This window comes from Mytilus californianus, unplaced genomic scaffold (assembly GCF_021869535.1).
Source record: "Mytilus californianus isolate M0D057914Y unplaced genomic scaffold, xbMytCali1.0.p SCAF_4, whole genome shotgun sequence".
NCBI lineage: Eukaryota > Metazoa > Mollusca > Bivalvia > Mytilida > Mytilidae > Mytilus > Mytilus californianus.
In genome coordinates this window covers 73332171-73355957 of record NW_026262690.1, presented here as the reverse complement: position 1 = coordinate 73355957, position 23787 = coordinate 73332171, and the positions used below count along the sequence as shown (strand labels likewise).

Genomic DNA, 23787 nt, shown 5'->3' with positions numbered 1-23787 from the left:
GAGGAACAGGTGCCCTTTCCTTTACATAGTGTACTTATTACCTTTCCTTGTACCTGATTAACATTCCGATCTTTATCTCTGCACAGGTGTAGGTACAGTTTAATAAACAGGTAAAGGAATTTCATTGATTTCATTACTGAATAAAAGTCACACATGGTTTTATTAAGGCATTATAAATCACTTTGATTGGGTTTTGATTTGAATGATGCATGTATTATTAAATTTGTGTTGACGATTTGTGCTCTTGGAGGCAGTCAACATTTTCAATTTAATATCATTAAAATCAGAAAACAAGTACTTGCACTTGGTACAAGGACACAGTCTTTTATCCTGCAATCATCCGATTATTATACAAATAACTGGTATACTTATAAATTTTTGCTTTATTTGTTATAATAAACAAATAAGGTCTCCTGTTATCCAGCTTCTATGTGAAATGCAAATGGTAATGTAATTTAACAGTTTAGGTCACAGCTCATTTTGTTGGGATCATCACGGTTCTTTTTTAAGCCATATTGATTCAATGATCAAAGACTATGTTTGGGAATTTAAAAATCTTAACATTAATGTTGGGATATAAATAATATATGTACATTGTCAAAAGCTGTAAAATTTAATAATTATTTGTTATCTTTTCCTATTATTTAAATATATTGTACATGTATATGAATTAGAGTGAAGCTACTGATATAGGCCAGTGGTCAATTCATATGACAGCAGACCAACTAAAATCAATAAGAAAATAATCTTTGGTTTTATTCTGATTTATTCATGTGATAGGTATACATTGTACGACAAATAAAAAAAGTATGGAATTATAGCTTGTGCAGTATTCCCGAATGGAGATTCTCTTCAAACTTGTCTTTAATTTTTTATAAATGTGTGACTAGAAATTTACTGAAACAGACCTACGGCAAACTGTTTATGTCAAAAATGTGACATGAGGAAAAATGACTGTAAACAGCAAATCTAATTACCGGTTAATACCCTTACATCAAAGCAGTTACTTATTAAGGTTCATTTTAAGGCGTAAAGTTATCTGTTTATCTGAAAAAGTACAGGTAAACTGTTGCCTGAACTTTTTATTTCATAGTTGTACAGCTTAATATTGTTGAAAAAGAGAATTCTAATTTCTTTTTTTCATAACATACTAGCTAGACTTCTAACACTTCAGACTATAAGGAAAGGTCACCGAGTCTTTACTGAATAGAAAAATGTAAGGAAACAGGAAAACCTAAAATTCTGACTTTAATCACAAGTCATGTGGTTTCTTAAGTGATGAAACAGAATTGAGATTTTGTTATGCTTTACTTATGTGACAACTATCCACACTGGTCTAATGCATATATTTTGTGTGAGGGAGTTCTGTGGCATTGTAAATTACTGACAAGTGGTGTGTTCCATGGCTATAAGTTCTGATTGTTCAAGTCGTAACCAGTAAAACTTTGGACTTAATAATAATTAGCAGCAGTTTACTAGAACGTGTCAGTTCAACAAGCAGGTGTCAGTTTGTAAGTGGATATATGACCCATTCAGTCTGACTTTTTTTGTTGCCAAGAATAAAACTTCAAAAGTCAGTTTGTAATTTTCATTAGTTGTGTTCACAGAGTACACATGTAGAGTTTGTATCTTACATTGGTTGTGTTCACAGAGTACACATGTAGAGTTTGTATCTTACATTGGTTGTGTTCACAGAGTACACATGTAGAGTTTGTATCTTACATTGATTGTGTTCACAGAGTACACATGTAGAGTTTGTATCTTATATTGGTTGTGTTCACAGAGTACACATGCAGAGTTTGTATCTTACATTGGTTTTGTTAACAGAGTACACATGTAGAGTTTGTATCTTACATTGGTTGTGTTCACAGAGAACATATAGAGTTTGTCTTGTGGTTGTTTCTATCATTGGGTTGCTGCCTCATTGATTCCCATCCCCTTTTATCTATATTTCATTTGTGATGGTAATAAAATCTTTCCTGTCAGAAATTTGAAAATTGATTAATACCGATAGCAGGATGATTATTCACTAGTTATACAACATCTCTCACCTTTTTCTAATGGCTTGGCAAAGTCTTGTAGAGTTTTGTTGAATTGATAAAATGTTTGGCACACTTTAAATCAAGGAAAACATTTTGGCACCCTCTCACTGATGAGGGGATTGTTGCCAACAGCAGATGATCTTTAAGATTTTCTTGAGTGGTAGCTATAGGAAAACTTGAATTTTGTCCAGAAGAAATAAATTGAATTACAACTGGTGTTTGTTTACATTGAGAGTTGTACCACACATCTTGGTTTTAAATTGATGTTTTCTTCTGTTCATCAGCTTTTTATCTATTGGTTTACCGTTTTCAAGAAATGGTTTAAAAAGTTTAAACTGTACTTAGGATAGTTTGATTTTAAAAGTCACAGCTGTCTGTTTTATTTCATAATTCCCTATTTATCATATATCAAAGAATTTTAAAAACCCAAAAAACTAAGAGAAATATAAAGCCTTCAGATAAGTCTATGCATGAAGAAATATATAAATTGTGTATTAACATTTAAATATTAAAACAAACATAGAAATGAACAAAGATATCTGAGACAATCCAAGAATTCAAATTTCAAAAAATATTCAACTCACCAAACAACAAGCTACCTGAATTCATTAGGCATTATTGTTATTCTGTTGCTCATTCATTGCCATTTAATATTTTTAGTTTTTTTTCTTGTAAACCTGCAGATTCATGAAATGATAATCAAAGTATGATTTAAATTTGATGTTTTTTAAGAATATCTATATTTTCATTTCAGTTGGTATTTTGGCAAGGTGAGCCGGCATGCTTCAGAAGAATGGTTGTTGTCACCAGGTTATCCGAAAGGTACATTCCTTATTAGACAGGGAGAGGCTGCTCCAGGTAAGAAACTTTAATAGACAGGCAGAGTAGAACTATATGCAACTTTGCGTATCTTAGCATCTGTTTGGTAGTGTTTATTTATGGAATACACATGTCATTATATGTAACTATATAAGAATTCTTTGAGGATTGTAAATTCATTATAAGTGTAACAAACTGCATCTTCGCTAGCCAAGGGTTACGATCCAATCCCCTCCTTTCCATCCTTGGCAGATTAAGGGGGACTGAGCCATAATCCTTGGCTAGCAAAGATGAACAAACTGATATAAAATCAACTTGAACTCTGCTCACGCAACATTAAGAATTTCAAGACAAAAAAGAAAGATTGCAGCTAATCTTTAATCATAATGAAATACAGATAATTTATACTTATCTTCAGTACAGTTTCAACTGACTGAATGTTTAGGCTATATCAGAATGTTTTTAATATAATTACAGATTAGTACATGGCCTTATACAATATTGATACAGCAATCTCCTTTTGGTTATATTGGAGTCTTTGGATGTTAACCAGGAAATATGGAAAAGGCCATGTATTTGATACCTCTGATGTAGGAAAGCTATCAGCCTGATCACCCCATATCAACCCAACCATGTGACACCAGGCTAGGTTGATATGGAGGTTTTCAGCCAGGGTACTTTCAAACAGCCATTGAAAACATTTAATTTACCCTTCTGTTTTGTTGACTGCCATTCATTTCCAGTTAAATATCATATTCAGAACGTAACATAATAATTATATATATGTACATAAACTGAAGCTGTTTCTAGTAAAATTTATAGTCCACAAAAAAACAACAAAAAAACATGAGGTGGTCATTGCTTAGTAGTATGAAAATCTCACTTTTCGATGACATGCAATTTGTGTGGAGTTATTGTATTGTGCTTTCATCATGTTCATTGTAGAAAACTATGAAATATCTTTTTGTATTTGGAGTAATCATCTTATTATTAGAAGGGTTGTTGCCATATTTTCATGCACTTATTCTGTAATTTTTATGCTTAACATTTCTATGAAAATGAATGGAATTTTCTTTTTTCTTTTTCAGACACGTATACTTTATCTGTTAGAGACTGTGATGAACTTAGAGGCTTTTTAGTCAAACATTATAAAATTCATAAAGAAACCAATAATGATGGGTTACCTTGTATAGAATATTATTATATTACTCCAAAACGACGGTTCCGGTCCTTACAAGATTTAGTCACACATTATAAAGGTGAGAATTGATCAAATGCTAAAATAGCACATACTGGTATGTTATATTTTATATATACTAAAGAAAAAATAATAAAAAAGTGCCATCATTTTTCAAGGCTACATTTCAAAAAAGCAAAACCAACTGTGACAGCAATAAAAACCAAACAAAAACAAAAAAGATGTCTGAAATCATACAGAACAATCTTTGATGGTAGATCTATATCAAAATTATAAGTCTAAATGCCTGTTTAATAAATTGGGGATAAGAACGAAACAGACTATCACTTGTGTGTAAATGCAAAGAATTTTAGTTGAATGATGTAAAAATTACAGCACTGTTTCATAATTTACTATGCCAGACATGAGGAGGCAATTTTATGTCCCTATGTATCCCACCATAAGGAATTCAAAAAATCGTATATAGTTCAACTTCTTATAGAATAGACTATTTTCACATTATAATTACCGACTTTTGGATCCGGAGTTTATATATTTTCAACAGGTTACCTTCTCTGTGGTAGGACATCCTGGTACTCGGTCAAGTAAGAGCAACTTATAGAAGTAAAATGAAGCTTTTCAGTACAATTTAGGGGGAACATTAACTGTTAAATGTTTTTTATCAATGAGAAAATTTTCCAAAATCAGTAAACTTTCCCCCCAAATTGCACCGATTATATGTTTGATTTTACTTCTTTTGGTTGCTCCTACCTGACCGAGTACCAGGATGTCCTACCACAGAGTAGGTAACCTGTTGAAAAATTATAAAAATCGTAGTCAAAAGTTGGTAATATGAAAATAGTCTATTCTTTGGGGGTAAAACAACCCTTATCCATACCTTAATTTCTAAAGAGTTCTCGAATAGAATTTCATGCATGTGTAAACTTCAAATCCTTAAGCAAACAGAAAGCCGGATATTGTCAATCCTTCCTCTTCAGAGCTGAAAAAGCAGATATTTCATACTGATTTGGACAGCCAATTGGAATTCTGATTATTGAGGCCCTGCAGGGTAGTCATCAAAAATAGAAAGTTTAACCACTGCTATTCTTATTCTTTTAACATGTAGCAGGTGCATTAGACTCCAATTTTAATTGTCTAGGATTGTCAGTTTTCCTGCAGAGTATTGTGGTTCTCTCAATGCATTCCAGCTTCCTCTACTAGTAAAAACTGGTAGCTGAAAGTAGCGTTAAACACCAAAAATCAAATCAAATTTTTTAACATTAGCAATTTTAAATTTTGATTTTGTGATGGATATACATTAGAGGTTGTTCAAATGTTCAAAGTTTTTATCACTTATTTGATTCTTAATGAACCACACACAGTAACATTGCTTCATCAATCACTGCTTACAGTAGATGATTAGAGAAAAATAGAAATGACTAGACATTTGCACTTGAATATGCCACCATTGAAATCCTTGAAAATTTAAGAAAGTACATCTAGTAAGTGGGTTATTTTATAGATTGTTATTAATTATTGAAATATCAGTTTATATTGTCAGTCTTAAGGGGAAATTTATTATTTAAAAAAAATGGTCATTGGCTACAGTTAACTGGTACTTGGCAGCTTACATCATTGCTGTTTATTTGGTAACCAGGTTAATGACCTCACATGACCTAAATTATGGATGCTTATGAAGTGCTCTGTACATTAATAATGTTATTATGAAGAGATGTCTTAGGGTTAAAGAGAGGGTGGAAAGGAATTCCAGCAAATGGGGCTCAAAACAGGAAATTGTAAACTAAACCATTATACTATTGAAAACAAATGTTTTGGTCTTGTACATGTTCTTTAAAAGTTTTTAAATTGTTCCACTGTTGCAACTTTGAATTCAGGGGATACACATTTTTTATCACAGCAGATATTCGAAAGAATCTGTGTTTGCTGTTTTTATCCTTGATTGTATCTGAAATAAACAAAAATTAAGTGAGAATTTAGGATGGAGTTTTTGATTGAATGAATATCTTTAAACTTACCTCTACTGACAGTTTTGATCAAAATGAGAAACAAATACCTTTGAAAAACCATGTGTTTGCAACTTCTGCTCTTGTTTCTGCATAGAATTAAGACAGAAATTGTGAAATCTAAAAACTTATGAAAACTAAATGGAATTTTCAAGCACTAAATAAGACTATATATACATTGTTTCTTTGCAGAGTCACCTGATGGGTTGTGCTGTAAACTGTTACAAGCTTGTTTAAAGCCACGATCATTATTGTGGGCATTTGAACGAGGAAACCCTGATGAGTTCCATACTGAGAGGGAGTCTATAGTTTTAATTAAGAAACTCGGCAGTGGGCAGTTTGCTGAGGTCTGGTTAGGTAAGATAATATGATTGAAACCCTACTCCTTAAGTCAGACTTCAAAGGCTTTCATTTAGATAATTTAGTGTCCTGGATACAAATTTTCATGGTTTCAAAGGATACTTTGTTTATGGTTCTGTGATATTCTGCTGACTTTTAATGATTATATCTTTAAACAAAGTTTGGGGAAGAATCAAAGGTCTTAATGTCCAGATGTCTGTCCAGTCCAATTTTTTGTCCTTTTTCTATTTCTCTGAAAGATGTATTGAATACAAAAGATTTGTCCTGTCATCTTTATGATCAGCCATAAACTGTCTTATCAAAAAACATGCTTCTCTTCAATGTATTTCTCAAAATTCACATCCATTTTTATTCATACTTTTTTTCTTGAAATTTTAGAGAATTCAATTTAGCTTAGAGTTAAGACCTGTGTACTCCTAATTATTTTTCCCTGTCTATCTCCCACCTTGTCAAAGCATGGTTGATTTATTAATAGAATTAATAGTAGACGTGTTAGCACACTTGTGTAATGTCATATTGAGAGCAAATTTGGTCCATATATCACAATGTAAAGTATGTGAAGGATCTGGCACATAGATAAGATCTTTGTTTAAAACAAAACACTTTGTCATAGCAACTCCAGTGAAGTGCATGAAACTTAATACATTGTTGAGTTTAAGAGTTATACAAGTCTGAAATATGAAATTTAACAAAACAGTCAGATGAGATTCTTATATGTAGGCGTTGGTAGGATGATTTTTATGGAAATAATTTTTCTGAAATTGTAAATTTTTACCCATTGAAGAACCCATCCTTGTCATCAAAATTTCTCTTACAGGGTTTTATTGTAATGTATTTGATAGATTCTTGTACACAGGTGTGGATAGGATCTAGAAATGTTATTATATGTCAAGCAGCACTAGTTTAGATTATATGATTTGGGATTTGCCTTTCCTCATGAAATTCCATGGAAATTGATACAACATTCAGAAAGAACACTGTATTTTTATGCCCATGCTGCAGCAGAGGGGGCATTAAGTGTTACCCTTGTCCATCTGATAGTCCCATAATTAGTTTCCGTTCTCTAACTAAATGATATGAAACTTATACACAATACTTAAACCATAAACCATAAAACACAGATCAAGTTTGAATTTGGATGACGTCTCATTTGGATGGCGTGTCTAGTTATGCCCTTTTATTACGTTATATGCAAGCAGGGGCATCATCTGTGTCCCATGGACACATTATCCTTCTTTTTATGAGAATTAGAAATAAGCTGTTGTAAGCTTTCAGGTATCATGGTTAATTATGAAATTAAGGTTTCATATCAGTTTGATCATTTTAAATGCAAAAGTAGCCATTTTCAGTCAAATTAAATTTTTCTCTAATAAAAAATTATGTAAAATCACTAGTTGAAGTCAGTAATGCAGAGTTTGTGAAGGAAATCAGTCCAAGAGCAGGGCTGACAAAGTATATATTGACCATTCCTGGATTTTCTTGAGTTGGACAATGCTCCCCAAGATAAGGAATACTAAGAAATATTATTTTTATACCCCACTTATGATAGTAGAGGGACATTATGTTTTTTGGTCTGTGCGTCCGTTCGTCCATCCGTCTGTCCGTTCATCTGTCTGTCCCGCTTCTGTTTAAAGTTTGTGGTCAAGATAGTTTTTGATGAAGTTGAAGTCCAATCAACTTGAAACTTAGTAGTTAGTACACATGTTCCCTATGATATGATCTTTCTAATTTTAATGCCAAATTAGAGTTTTGACCCCAATTTCACGGTCCACTGTACATAGAAAATGATAGTGCAAGTAGGGCATCCGTGTACTATGGACACAATCTTGTTAAGCTTATTTTTATAGATTTCATAACTAGTCTCTAACTTCTGCCTCAAAAATATAAATGACTTGGGCCAGTTTTTCATATTGCCCAGTATTAACCAGTCAAATGCTGGTTTTCCCAGTATTCAACTGGGGTTGGCAATACTGATAATACCAGGGTTTTTTCCAACCCTGTCTGAGAATTGTAACTAGTTTAAACTAATTGTTCCAATGAAATAAAATTATGGCTGATAACATCAACAGTAAAAACTTAGTTTAACTGAATAACCTATGAACCATTTGAACCAGGAAACTGATTTTGACTGGACCAAATGTCATTATGACCAGACATCTTTCATTGAACTTTATCTGGCAATGTTTCAAAAACAGTACAATGCAATGGAAAAAAGAAAATTAATAAATTTCTAGTTATCTTTTAGAAGATAACTATGACTTTAGTTGGAAACTTCAAGAACATTGATCATATGTCAAACATTGAATAAGAGTGAAAAACAGTGTTGCTTATCTTGAAAGTGCAGACAGTCTAAATTAGTGTATATTAACTTTAATTCTATAATTTTTGTAAGAACTTTGATTGTATGTCAAACATTTAAAAAGAATGAAAAACGGTGTTGCTTATCTTGAAAGTGCAGACAGTCTAAATTAGTGTATACATGTATTTACTTTCTATAATTTTTACAGGTTCATGGCATGGTTCTCGACAAGTGGCTGTTAAAATTCAGAAGAGGGATGCCGTAACGACGTCTGCATTCTTGGATGAAAGTCAAATTTTAAAACAATTACAGCATATAAATGTGATAAAACTTTTAGCAGTGTCTAGTGAAACTGAACCAATTTATATATTAACAGAATATATGCCAAATGGACGATTATCGATGTATTTACGGGAGGGAAAGGGGAAAGATCTGTCAGTGACACAGTTGTTGTGGATTGCTGCACAGGTAATATTATAGTTATAAAATCTCAAGTCATTTAAGACCTTATCATTTATTGGAAATATGTTGAAGAACACAAGAAGAAAGTCATAAAATATTGATAAATAACCAATATAGTACAGGAATGTGACTCATATTGCTGTTCTTAATCTGATCTGTTGCTGGAAGGTTATATTAAAGTTCTAAAGTTTTTCATGCATTGCATTTCATACATTACAATCTACTGTAGACTGCAAAGTAAAAAATTCACAGAACATTTAAAAAATAACATATTCATCTAAGTTATGACATTTAGTTACTTCTTATTCATTGAAGCATTGTACTCTATTAAAATTTGGTAAATACACATAAAATATAATATTGAAAATCAATAAAAGGATGAGAGCATTAATCAAAATAGTTTTTGTTGAATTTTGAATAATTTTGGCCCATTGATAAAAGTAATTTTTTGGACAGGTTTAGCCTTTGAAATCGGAAAAATATTAACCCTACACAGTGCCTCCTTTAAAAAAGTAGACAGTATTAGAATATAATACCCAAAACGTTTGTGTTCTCTTGGTATGGAATGATTTAAAACCGAACGTTTGTTTTCATTAATTTTGTAATATAAAGCACCGACGAACCCCAACTCCAAGTAAGGAAATATTATTTTGTGAATTTGCAGATTGCTGAGGGCATGTGTTACATGGAAAAGGAAAAATTTGTACATCGGAACCTTGGTGCAAGAAATATACTTGTTGGGGAGGGTAATAATGTAAAAATAGCCGGTCTTGGAATGACTAAAGTTGTTGATGATCCTGATTTTAATTTCAGAAGAGGTAAGTCAAAGATCTCAATCTATTTCAGTAGATATTTTGTAAAATTGAGATAATAGGGCAGACTAAACCTTAATTATGAACTAAATGTTTTTAACCTTCTTTAAAACTCAAAAGTCTATAAGTTATGTAAAATTTGTTATTTATTAGATATTGGTTTTGATTTATTTTGAAATTTTCCTATTCTTAAATTGTACATCACAACATGCACTGAATGACAAAATACAATCTTTTCTCTTGATGTTACACTTGATCAGACTTATGAAGAAACAATATGAAAATATCTTATGTTTATTTTACTTGCAATTTTTATGTATGCACTTTATAATGAAATATATGAAATGTTTGTATGTTCTAGGTAGGAACACTAAATTTCATATTTCAATGCTTTTAGAATAACTAAATTATGTACTCCATAGTTTATAGTCCTTTAAGTTCTTTAAAAATTTATTGGTTAAAAGCTATCAAATCTGTGTGGAATTGTACAATTATTGATGATACATAGCTGAGACAATTTTCTTCCCCTGCAAAATTTATGTATACAGAAAAAATTGTGCTATTGATTCTTTCTGGCTATTTTGTTAAAGTTCTCTTGAAACATAACCTAATTGTTTGTAAAAGAAGAACAAATTGGGGGGTCAAAGTAGGTTTTTTTTGTTGCTATAGGCAGAAAACCCCATCAATTTTAAAATCCCATTTCCCCTTTTGTTGCTATAAAATAACTTCCCCAGTATATTCCTGTTGCAATGTCTTTATGCAGTGTTTCAAGCCATACATAATAATGTACTATGAATCATTTATTTGCTTTGCCTAAAGCTTTATCCCTGGCAGTAGATTTTGCATTCTGCCATAAACAGTATATTTGTTTTCCAATGCAACTGCTATATCCAAAATTGTAAAGCAGCAGAAGAGATTAGAGACTTGTAAATTTCAAATACTTCAGACTTTTAAAAAGGAATCATATTTACAAAGTTTGATTAACTTTGTAGGACTGAAGATGGCAATCAAGTGGATGGCACCAGAAGTACTACTGTGTAACAAATACAGTACCAAGGCTGATATATGGTCATATGGAATTGTCCTCATAGAAATCTTCACCTACGGAAAGGAACCTTATGAAGGTATATACAACGATCAAATGTAAAGAAAGATAACTCCTGCCATTATAAATTTGGTATTGTGCAGCTATTTCTTTTTGACATACTAACATTTGCTGAGAATGGAATTTACTCTTGGGAAAAGAAAGCTATATTTGATGGAAAGTGGGGGCTATATTGCAATCATGTTGTCTGTCTGTTTATCCAACAAATATATTTGTCACACTTTTCTCGGAAATTGCTATTGTCTTCATATTTGGTTTATAGCATCTTGTAAGTGATGAGTTGAAACCTCAATTTTGCAATCTGTCAAAAACCTTCTTCCTGTTTCGATACTTAAGTTCTTTTGTGACATAGTTCTTAAATACTAGTGAACAGAATGACTTCATATCTGCTAGATATATACTGTCTGTTTTCCAATGCTTTGAATTATGAGTTAGGGTATGTTTAGCAGTACATGTGTGCATTCTAGTTTTTTAACAAATATGAACAATGTCCTCTAAATGACCTGTTAGTTTCTCATTAAGACCAAAATAGGGCTAAGCTCAACAATATATTTTTAAACTTTCTTAAAGAAGGTGTTCATCTGTGTTGATATTATTGTTCAAGATTTGAAATTTATACCAAATGAAATTCTACATTAACAACATAAGCAAAGATATGTCTTGTTGGATTTTAGACATTAATGTAAAAAAAAAAATTTAAAGCCCGGAAAGAAGAAATATGATATTTAAGTCTATGCCAATACAGCTTACCTCGACCTAATACATGTGTACTTGGACATATTATACTGTACTTGGCAATAATACAGATTCAATATGAAAACCCCATTTGATAACACTATATTATAACTGAATTAACTTCATCCCAAGACTTCATTACCAAATTCTTGTTCAAACAAAATAGTATGACAAGTTTTAAGTATACAAAATTTTGTACTTTCTATCTTGCTAAAGGTTGGCAAATTAAAACATACTGGATTTATGTCAAAATAAAACAATTCAAAACAAATATGAGGACAGACAAAAGGAAGAGAGGTCTTTTCTCCTTGTGATTCTGAAGTAATGTAGCACTAAGGTGGATTTTTATGCCCCCACCGTAGGTATTGGGGGCATTAAGTGTTACCCTTGACAGTCTATCTGTCCCATTTTCGTTTCCGCACAATAAATTAAGTTTTTTTCATCCAAATTTTGTGGAACTCATACACAATACTAAGAACCAAAAATCGCAAACAAGTTCGAATTTAGGCTGTGAGTCACTTACTGTTCTAGAGTTATACCCTGTTATTACTTTGAAAATTTTTGTTTTTTTCTGCACTCCAATTTAGTTTGTCTCAAACAAATTTTATAAAACTCATACACAATGCTAAGAACCACAACATGCAGACAGAGTTTAAACTTTGGAAGTATGTCATTTGCCGTTCTAGAGTTATGCTCTTTTTAACTCGAAAAAATTAAAAAGCTTGAGCAGGGACATTTGTGTTCTCAGACTCATTCTTCTTTTATTTTTAAGTTAACAATATTACTCAATTGAAAAAAATGCAATGTTTGAATAACCCCTCTCAATGTCCATCATACAATATGTAATCATGTTAAATTTTGTGATTTACAGTGCATTTATTTGGAGGAAATGTTGATTTTTCCTTGTAACTTAACAACTATTTCTTTAATTTTGTAGGTATGGGGTCAAAGGAAGCTTTTGAACTAGTGCAGAAAGGTTATAGAATACCGAAACCAGACATTTGTCCGCGAGAGGTTTATGATGTTATATTATCATGTTGGAATTGTAATCCACCTCCACGGCCTTCATTTGACTTCTTAAACACATTTTTACACGACTATCAGCCGACATCATGACATAGGACTCTATTAATTGCTTGATACTTAGTGTTTTGGCAGGTTTTTGCTGAAATATTTTTTATGTGTTCAAAATACATAGAGGCAGGGTACATAGCCAGGAATACTGCCACAAATGTGAATATATTGGGCTATTCAAGACAGTGCTGTTGGAAAGGAATCAGAGAGCCGTAACTGTTTTTTGTTATTGGTTGTAGATGTTTGGTTAGATATGTGCTTATTTGGTGCAAAAGGCTGCCAGTGTGGGAAGAAAGACAACTTAAGTTGATACACTTGATCTTTTTTTAGAAAGAAATTTATTGGTTTTTCAGTTTTCTTCCATCTCTCTTCTTCATTAAATCAATAAATGAAATGTCTTTGATGAAATGCTCATAAGTTTAAGCAGATATGTTCATGCCTATCACATAATGTAAAACATTCAGTCATGCATTCTACTGTGAAAAAAAAACAACCCAAACAATTAGTTAAAAAAATACATTTAAATTGATGTAAGAGTTTGGTATTCAAATATATTAAAGCATACTTTTATTATATGGAAAGCTTTGTTTTGTTATTTAAAAAAATGTTGGAAAATTTTAGTAGTGTTATACTAAAATTAATTCTCTTTTTTTTGTGTACTCAATAGAACCTTAAAATATTGCTGCAAGGGAAAAGTTTGTGTTCGGTTTATATAACAGAGTGATACGTACCTAGGAAAAACATCATCATGGAAAGTAATCTTAATCTGCAGCTTTGCCTAGCCCAGTTGCATTCACCTCTACAGAAAAATGACTTTTAAGGCTCCTATTTTTTATTATCACATTGAATTCTATGGTTTCTTATAGCAAAAAAAGAAACACATGAGAATGCCTTATTTATGTAAGACTTATACCAGAGTTTGAGGTTTTTATGGTAAATTCTTCTTTACCCACTTTTACTTTTGAAACTTAAAGGTTAGTCCATCTTTTTTTCTCTCACCTATATCAGTCCTGTGGTTGCTTTTAAAATAAGGGTTGGATACTGGAAATAAACTTTTTTTATGTTTCCATAGCATGGGCATTGAAAACAAAGTATTGTTTCAATTGATTTTTTTTTGGGTGTGCTAATGGATATTATTGATTAATAAATTAATTTTCAAAAGTAACAATATGAAAGAAAATCTTTTTCCCTTGGTATGATCAATTATTTACGTGTGCAATGTATATAGATTGTAAAGAAGTGATAAGAGAATGTTCTACAGGCAGCAGTTACAAAACTTATATAATGGAGTATGTGTTTAATATATACAAGTGCTGTTTTTTTCTTTGGATGAATTTGTTTAATTAGTATTATCTGATTTTTGATTTATCAATATTTTTCTCAGATCCATATGTTTTAATTATGTATGTTTATGGGGTTAAAAAAGCTGTGTAATTATTTACTGTCTTTTTGATCATGCATGCAGTAATGCTGAAAATGAAAATCAATATTTATGTTTTGCATGACGAGGGATATTCTGTAAATAATGATATTGGGTGTCAAAAGGCATCCCCTATAAAATTTTATGGGTAGTAGGAACTTTGCCCACCATAGAATCTGTTAGAAATCACAAGGTGTTGAATCAAAGAAAAAGATCCTTTTGACTCCCAAATTTATTCATTTCTGGATAAGCCCTGAAATAAATGTTATTTTGATAAATGAATCATGTTTAAATTAAAGCATCACATGAATTTAATATTGATACTTAATATTGGTACATTTGTATATGTGTTAATGAGCATACAAACTTGTATTTTATTCTCAGTCAAACAGCCAGTCAATTTTAGACAAATTTTCTCTTGGTCTTATCAATTATTTACTTGTTCAATGTATAGATGCAAAACAAGTGAATTGTATAGGCTCATGTAGCTATAAATAGAGTCACAAGGGACACCGCTGTATGAAATGACCTATCAATTAGGGGTTACATCAACTAGCTTGTACATAAAGAGATCAAAATTAAATATTCATAAATGATCATAGTTATGATGTTGTTTGAAATAAGAAAATTAAAACATCCCATTTATGACTTGATCTTTGAAGTTTGTTTCATGTATTCAAATTTAAGAGCATGAAACATAAAGTTTCTGAATTGTGAAGCATTTGGGAATTTAAAAATTTCTATTTCTGATTTAAGAAAAGTGTTCCTGGTCTACAGTCCATTGATAACTAAGACAAATACCTATATAGCATTGTTTTTATATCTGTAAAGTATATTTTGTAATTTTTCAAACTAGTTTTAAGGATTACAGGCAAAAATATTTTATTCTATCATTTTTCAATTTCATTAAGAACATTTCCTTGAAATGTACAGTCTTTGAATTTTGAAGGTGCAACTATATTAAAGAAAAATACCCAAATTATTCATTCAAATTCTGTCTTAATTCTGTTTGGCTTGTGTAGAAAATTTTAACTGTGACAAAGATTTTTCTTGGTAAAATGCTCTTAAAAAACCCAACTGACTGGTTTCAGTACAAGTTTTATGACTTATCATTTTGTTATACTCACTGTAAACTGTTGCGGTGTATTCTTGCAATTTCAAAGGCCAAACCCTTTTGCAAGATTATATTTTACATTTTTGTTGTTTTTGATTGCAATCTATCTTAAGATTAAGTTTATGGGGGGTTGTCAGTTATTTTTCATGATTTTATAATAATTGCAAAATTAGCAAAAATAAACCCCTCATGTAAATTTTCCACTTTACAATAACGGACAATTTAAAATGTATAGATGTTCTAAAAAAAGTAACATTTGAGCCATTGAGGTACTATATGCATATAAATTGTTAAAGGTGTTTCGTGTCTAGACCATACTTAAAAATTTAATTATATGTTCCCCTTAAGAGCCCAATATAATTTTTTCACGAATCAATTCTTGGTTAGAAAATATAACAGGGAACAGAAATAATGAATAAAATATGAGAATATTTTATGTATAATTTACCTATTATATTATGTCATTTTCGTTTTTGGTAATTGTATATTTCATTCAAAAAATAAAAAATATACAATGCAGCTTTCAGGATGATATAATATGGTATACATTTAACAATTGTTCTGTCTGTTATTGAGGATGATATATTATATGGTATACATTTAGCAATTGTTCTGTCTGTTAATGAAACACAATAATTAGACTTCCTTGTCTACTGGTGTTTCAACTTGAGTGCTTATTGTGACGTCATAGTTTTGGTTTCGGTATGTAAATTCTGAATTTGTTTAATTTTAAAGTTACTAACAGAAGGCAATCCGTGTTGAGAATATGGATTTACTTTATTTCAAAATAAAATATTTGGTTAAAGGGGCAAATTGAATGATTAATTGTAAAACTTTTTAATTTAAAATAAAAAGATTTTAGCAGTAAATTTACAAAAAACAGTTTACATTTAGGCAAAGGAAAAAATGTGTAGGCCCTCATGGAGTTTTCTGTTCCTTTTCTGAACTACAGATTGGATTGGTGGATATTGTGGTATATAAACAGGGAACAGGTTTTGATATTCAGACTTTACTTACTTTTCATTGTTTTGAAATTTATTGTGTTATAGAAGCTTGTATTACCTGTTTTTATGGTTGAAACAATTTGATGTACATATTTAATATGTAATTAATTATTTTTGTCTGTACATTTCTTGTACATATCATTTGTATATCTTTGTAAGAATTTGTAAGTAAAATGTTTTCTTTTGTCAAATTTTATGAATAGATTTTATAGAACTGTTTTGTAAAGAAAAATCTTTTAATGAATTAAATCTCTTTTTCTTTCTGCCAAATATACATTCTAGCAGGCTAACTTCTTTTTGTTCATTGTACATATTTGTATTTTTTATTTTTTTACTTCTCAGAATACGAACAGTTAGTACAAAACTTCAATCTTTACAGCGGCTAAACCAGGTATATAATTTTCAATTATTGATAGATATAAGAAAATTTTGTAGGTTGTATTTTTGAATTTTTAAACTTTTTATGCAAAAAAAATGTTGTTTTAGGCTTATATCCGGTTTTCAACAAAAATATTTATAGAATAGTAACTTTTTTTTAAAAAGTTTGTATAAGCTTCCACTGTCCATAAATGTTTCCTTCAAAAAATAGTTTGGTTTTTGTGTGATGTTTTGTCTGTGAAAGTGCTACTACATTTGTGATGGACTGTCATAATGCTAGTTAATTGTTACCCGTTGAAAGGTGTCTGCTTTTGATAACATATGTTTTCTACAGCAATCTCAACATATTTGTGTATTTTGTACGAATTTATCACATTTTAGGCCAGTTTTCATTTCATTTACATGTTATTTACAAATCAATTTTGGCATTATATGTCTCATTGTTTGATCGAAAAATAAATCACTAACAAATAATTTTTTGTTCTTTTGTGTATGGGCATTTTTTATAAATACAAATTCTCATTTTGAAAATGAGAAGTTCTTTTGTTAAGATTAATAATAATAAATTTGCTGAATGAAATAAGTGGGAAAGATAAATATGACATATTTGTTATTTTGCTGATTTCAGTATTAAGCAATATGGTATAAGCATGATTTATCTAAGAAATAGCTTATGAAAACATTTTTCACATTTGGATGGGATAACTAAATTTTACTAATTCACTTTTTTAAGGAAAATTTTGAACAAATAAATGAGAAAATCAAAAAGTGATTGTGGTCTTCCAAAAAAATGTGAGCACCTAAGCAAATCAAATTAAAGTTGTTTTCCTTGAATATATTTTGTTCAACTTTTAAATAGATCATTCATAAAATAACATTTTTTTTTAACGGACCTCAGTTTCATTATTATTATACCACAATGTATATTTTTCATAAAAATGTATTTATAACTGCGATAAAAATTAAAGATTTCAGTATTAGTGCTTTAATTGTATGAAATCATGTCCATCTACAAGAGTCCAAAATTGCCATGAATGTCTTTTAGAGGATTTGTAATAAAAATAAGCAGCAAGAGCTCTTTTAAAGAAAAAATCCTAGAACATGTATAATTGATTGTAAGTTTTACTGAAATGTTCAAGACTTATGATTATATTTGTTGTCGTAAGATTTTTTTGGTGAAATGAGTCACTTGTCTTTTGCTAACTAAAATATTATAAATTGATGATCGTTAACAAATTTACTAATTTCATGCTAGTGTCTGGATTGATTTTTAGCTACAAGATCAAATTTATAAAAGGGAGAAATTGAAAATAGTCTTCTTAAGTATAGCTAGATGAAACGGTATAAAAATAAATACATTCTTTGGAAATTAAAAAAATTTCATTTTCAAATTTCAAAACATTAGTATTAATATTTTAAAGATATATTAAATTAAATAAATTGAAATCTTAGTAAATAAAAATAAATTTTGAAAATAATGAAAACAGTGTCTTAATGAAGAATATCAGATTCCTTACAATTTATCATACATGGTATTTTTGGACTTGTTTAATCGTCATATTCATATTTTCCAAAGCTGTGTATAATCTTTACAAGGTTGTAAATTATGATTCTTAGTTGTACGACCTATAATTTTTTAGCTTTTGTTTTTGTTGACAGTTATGAAATCACTTATGCACGGTGATCTTCTGTTGTTGCTGTTTACTTGTTTTTTTGGTGCCCTTTTGTGACAAAAAGAGCAATAAATATCAAATATAAAACTTATTTGTTTATACTTTATTTATTCATAATCCTGGTTTTCAGTTTCAAGTTAAAACATAAATGGGACTCAGAGAAGGCGTTTCAAAATGACAGTTATAAGTAGGTGTCAAATATGCTTTTTATGGTCCGCCACAAAGTGGTCGGATCCATACAGTGTTACCCTTATCCCTCATTCTGTCATTCCGCAACGAACAATTATACAGACTTTTTTCTAATCACCTTCACATATTGAGCTAATTTTTAGTATGTGAGCCTACTATGATGAATGACAGATGGAGTATGGGTTTGGTTCTGCTCTTTGATTTTTGCCAAAATTATGGGCGTTGGAATTTGAAAATTTTGTGAAAATAACAGTTATACAGATTTTTTTTTTATCAAAGCCTTCACATATTGAGCTGATTTTTAGTATGATGAGTTACAGACCTAGTTTACATTTCGTTCCACTCCTCTGAATTGTGCCTTTGGGCTTTTGACTTTGAAAATTTCGTGTAAATATTTGTAATTAGTTAATATTTGTAAATATTCGTGTAACAGTTATACGGACTTTCATTCCCAAATTTCCACTCCTAAAAATTGCTTCAAGCTTTTTTTGCAGGAGGGGCCATTTGTGTTGTTCTGACACATCTAGTTTATTGTAAAACTGTAAACGAATTCTAAAATTGCTTCTTTAGGTGGTTAACCCATTTTCAAAGTGCTTTCCATGGGTACCATGCATTTATTCATTGAATGACCTTAATCATGAAGGCATTCCAAATTCTGATGAATTTCCTGATTTGTTTGAAAATTTCTCCCTGGAGAATATTGAGGCCAAACAGGGGTTATAAATTTTTAGAGTTTAAAATATGCTATAGTCACTTGTTTATTACTGAAGGCTGTATGCTGACCTCAATCAGATGTCATCACCTAACCGTGACCTTATTTTCATGCGCCAGTGTATAGGTTATGTTTTCTGGATATCTATTTCTAAGCTTTTATACATGATAGATCAACAATATTTTGTATGTGACTATTTTACAAAGAGTTGTATCAGTCTCCCACAATTTGTCATATGACCTTGCCTTGACTTAGTTTCGGACTTTCACGGTTTTTGTCTCGCCTGTGACGAAAGTCCCAGAATGCAAGACATAGGGATTACTAACTATTTTAAGAAAGCTATATATTTCAGAAGGTAGAAGACCTGGATGCTTCATACCTTGTATGCAGATGCCTTATGTTATCTAGTTTTTGCATGTCACATGTCCATTGTCCTTGATCTCATTTGCATGGTTCAGCGACTGCTTGAAAATTTTTAGTTATTTGTTATGTGAATAACTCACTTATTATGGATAATAGAATACCTATATTTGGTATATGGGATCTACATGTTCGTCTGACAGGGTTCACCTGACTTTGACCTCATTTCATGGATCAGTGAAAAGGGTTGTTTTTCATGGTCAAGTCTGTATCACAGATACTATAAGCAATAGGTCATTTATATTTGGCGTATTAAATGGTATAGATAATGACTAGTGTAAAACAATTCAAACAGGAAAACCAACGGTCTAATCTATGATAAAAAAAAACGAGAAACGAGAAACACATATGAACCACATCAACAAACCGTATCTCAGATACTATAAGCAGTAGGTCTTTTATATGTGGTGTAATAATCCTGTGTGGGGATACGAGAGGCAAAATATTAGGAGCTCATAAAATTACATCCTTTAATGGCGCTTGCAAAACGAAAAAGAGACAGTACCTGTGACAACAAATGGAAGTTTTTAACGACCTTGACTGGCTATACAGCCCTTGCACGGTCGGCTCGGTGCCCGAAGGCGTTTGGTGAGCGTTTAAATATTTTTGCAGTCGGACAGGAACAGTTGGAATTCGCCATTTTGGTAGGCCGCCATCTTGGATTTGGTGAGTTGTTTTGTTTTTGTTTTGTTGACTATTTTGTTGTTTACTTCACAACGGCTGCTTTCAGGGCCAGGTTGGTCAGCCTGCTTGTCAGCCCGCTAACCACGATGATGGAGTACTGGTCGATGAGTCTCGGACATAGAAATATCGATGACAGGAAGCATTATCAGGACCAAAGTCGTGAGACAGTGAAATGGTGGTCCATCATCTAACACCTAGGATACAGCCCTCGGACGTCACTCGGCATACCACTCCCCCATCCATAATGGGTTTTGGAGTGTATGTTGACGCGGGAATTTGCCCTACGCGGATTATAGCCTAACGTAGTCTGTACAGCGTTGGATTGGTTTCTGTCATCGAAAGTAGTAAGTCGTTGATCCATCTAACAGTAAACCCTCATCGAAGATAGCGGGTAAAGGAGAGCTGACCCAGAACGTCCGTTCAGTTGTAATGACTGAGACGTGACTGATTGAATTGAATGAGTGAGTACCTGTGATTACGATTACATACATGTATATAACAAAATCGTATACGGACTGAACAGTATTTCCGGAAACGCGGATTCAACCCCCTATATATATATTACATCCCCCCGACAAAAGAAAAATGTAAATTTTTCTCAGGGTTGAATTCGCTTTACAATATATATGCACCAACTCATATACCATCTCAAAACACAGCACGAAAAATGACAATTATCTGACGTTGCGAAATCTCAACTTTTGAAAGTTAGTAGTTAAGTTTATTTTTACAGATCCGAAATTGTTTCGTGATACATGTATCATTGAGTAATAAATTCAACAGAGCCCCTAACTCTTACAATATTGTGAAAATGTCCTATAATGATCACATTTCATAAGTTGCAAGTTTCAAAAAAATATATCAACTATCTCTCACAGAATCATGGTGCACCAAACCCATTTACGCACACACACACTCTCATAAAAAATATAAAATTGCTAACAGATAAAACATATCAGAAAGATACAATTCACGGGGTTTATTTTTTAAATTATCTCGATATCACTAACATAGATCCTAGATAATACACTCCTCATAAAAGTTCCAAAAGGACGTTAACTACAGATTTCCGTCTTTATACCATGCAAAAAAAAACCCAAAAAACCAAAAAAAAAAACATTCTCTCTACATTTTCCTTAATTTGCTCGCTAATGAAACTGTATATCACTATCATGTTTCCTTAAAAATCCACTAAATACAAAATGAACCATATTCATACGATCTCATCAACATATTTCAAAAATAGTAAAGATCGATGTTCAATATAAACATACAAAATTCGGCATTCTTCATAGAAAATAATTATTGAATTACAAATCTGAAAACGCAGTACCAACTTTCTGCTATTATGTTACAAAATTAAATAAATCAAATATTAATGACTAGATAATTCAAACTTGATACTTATGTAAATGAAATTGAAATAAAAAATCTACATGTATAAAAATGCACAAGTGTTTAGCATAATGTCATGTATACGCAATATCAACAATCGTTCATTATTTTCATCAGAATAATAGAAAAAAATCAAGCAAACATACCTAATACGAATTGTTCAAGTATTTTAAAAAGATAAGTAATATCAAGATATGCAAAATAAAAAAAAATCTTAAGCAGTTAATAAGCAGTTTCCATGTACATGTATATTATATATGCAAACAAACTAATGTCCGTATATTTAAAAAAAAAAAAAAAAAAAAAAAAAATTCTTATTGAATAACATTGAAATTGGGCTCCGCTCTGTACTGAATTTCATCTGACATCATAGTAACGGATTGTCATGAGATAAATCTCACGGACAAAAACATGAAAAGTTCGCCAGAAAAAGTCGTTGTACCATCATCATAGGGCATTGTCATGAGATAAATCTCACGGACAATAAGTTCAAGAAAAGCATCGCTGTACACAGATTAATAAATTGTCATGAGATAAATCTCACGGACAAAAAGTTCCAGTAAAGCATCACTGTAAACATCCGGGTAACTTGTCATGAGATAAAACTCAAGGACAAAAAGGTTCGAAATAAACATCCTCGTCAAGCATTAAAGTATAAATTGTTCAAATTGGCAATTGTCTGGAATTTTACAACAAAATTCGTTTAATATGTACAATATGAGCATTCCATAAAATTTATCACTGAATAAAACATTAAAAAAAACGGTGTATCATGAGGTAAACCTCACGGACACAAAACGACTCAAAGAATTTGTGGAGGTAGTCGGTGGTTTATCAAATCACGGGTTTTCTTGTCAAAATCGGACTCCTTTAGCCAACGGGCATTTTGAGCCGGTTCTCCAATAAAATGAACTAAATAACTCATTGTTCCGTCCATAATTTTCCTAGCAAGTATTCGTTTAACTTTGTAAAAACGATTTTCATCACTCGAAACAGTTTTGTCTCCTGGATCGGTGAAACTTTCATCTTCAAAACGAGCTGGTTTCTTTTTTAATCGGGTTGATTTCCGGATTGGGGACTGAATACTTTTCCCTTTGCACTTTTTTGTTTGTTCGTCTGTCGCATTGTTTGAATTGTTATTCATCAAAATTTTTCCTGTGTCGTTCTCTGTATCATTTGAATCATTGTCATTTATTTCAGAATGTGACACTGTCGTATTCGATAATTCACTTGTTGCAGAGAAGTCCGATGCAGTATTTTGGTCCGTGGTTGTATTTACATGTATTTTTGTTTCAACTTGATCCATGAAGTATTGTGCAGGATTTGGTTGACGCACGTACGCCGGTTTTATCCGATTAATGTGAATAGAATTCGGAAGGCATTTTTGTGAATCTGGGTCCTTCAAAACTACCATATGAGGACTGTGAATTTTATGAATGATATATGGCCCAGCATAACGGTATTTCAGTTTTTGTCCCTGTCCTGTAGGATTTTTGCTGAGATAAACATAATCATGTTCTGCGTACTGTAGAGGGTTCAAACTGTCATTTACACGTTCCACCATTTTTATTTGAGAAGTTAATGCATATTCTTTCACTTCTGATCGAATTATTTCTAATCTTGCGCACAAATTTTGAACATATTCATGACAATCGTTTGGAAGCGTGTTTATATCCTGTCTAAAATGTCCGGTTAATGGAAAATTAGGCCTCCTGCCGTAAACTATCTCAAATGGAGAATATCCTAGACTGGCGTTAACGGTATTGTTCATTGAGAAAAGAATACAAGGTAATAAATCTTGCCAGTTCTTACCATCTGCAATGTATGGAGTCATGCGTTCGGCTAAAGTTCTATGCGAACGTTCGCACGCACCCAGACAGTGATGTGCA

General features: G+C 31.4%; 1 protein-coding gene across 4 annotated transcripts in view; it reads left to right on the top strand.

Annotated features, from left to right (window-relative positions):
• Positions 1 to 18589, top strand: part of LOC127738488 (tyrosine-protein kinase SRK2-like) — a 61989-nt gene extending 43400 nt beyond the window's left edge. For all 4 annotated transcript variants that reach the window (XM_052249771.1, XM_052249772.1, XM_052249773.1 and 1 more), the window contains 7 exons: positions 2797 to 2900; positions 3950 to 4120; positions 6255 to 6419; positions 8930 to 9189; positions 9848 to 10001; positions 10988 to 11119; positions 12773 to 18589. In XM_052249771.1, the coding sequence (XP_052105731.1) occupies positions 2797 to 2900; positions 3950 to 4120; positions 6255 to 6419; positions 8930 to 9189; positions 9848 to 10001; positions 10988 to 11119; positions 12773 to 12951 (1165 nt within the window). In that variant the 3' untranslated portion in view covers positions 12952 to 18589. The remainder of the gene's footprint in view (positions 1 to 2796; positions 2901 to 3949; positions 4121 to 6254; positions 6420 to 8929; positions 9190 to 9847; positions 10002 to 10987; positions 11120 to 12772) is intronic.
• The last annotated feature ends 5198 nt before the right edge of the window (positions 18590 to 23787 follow it).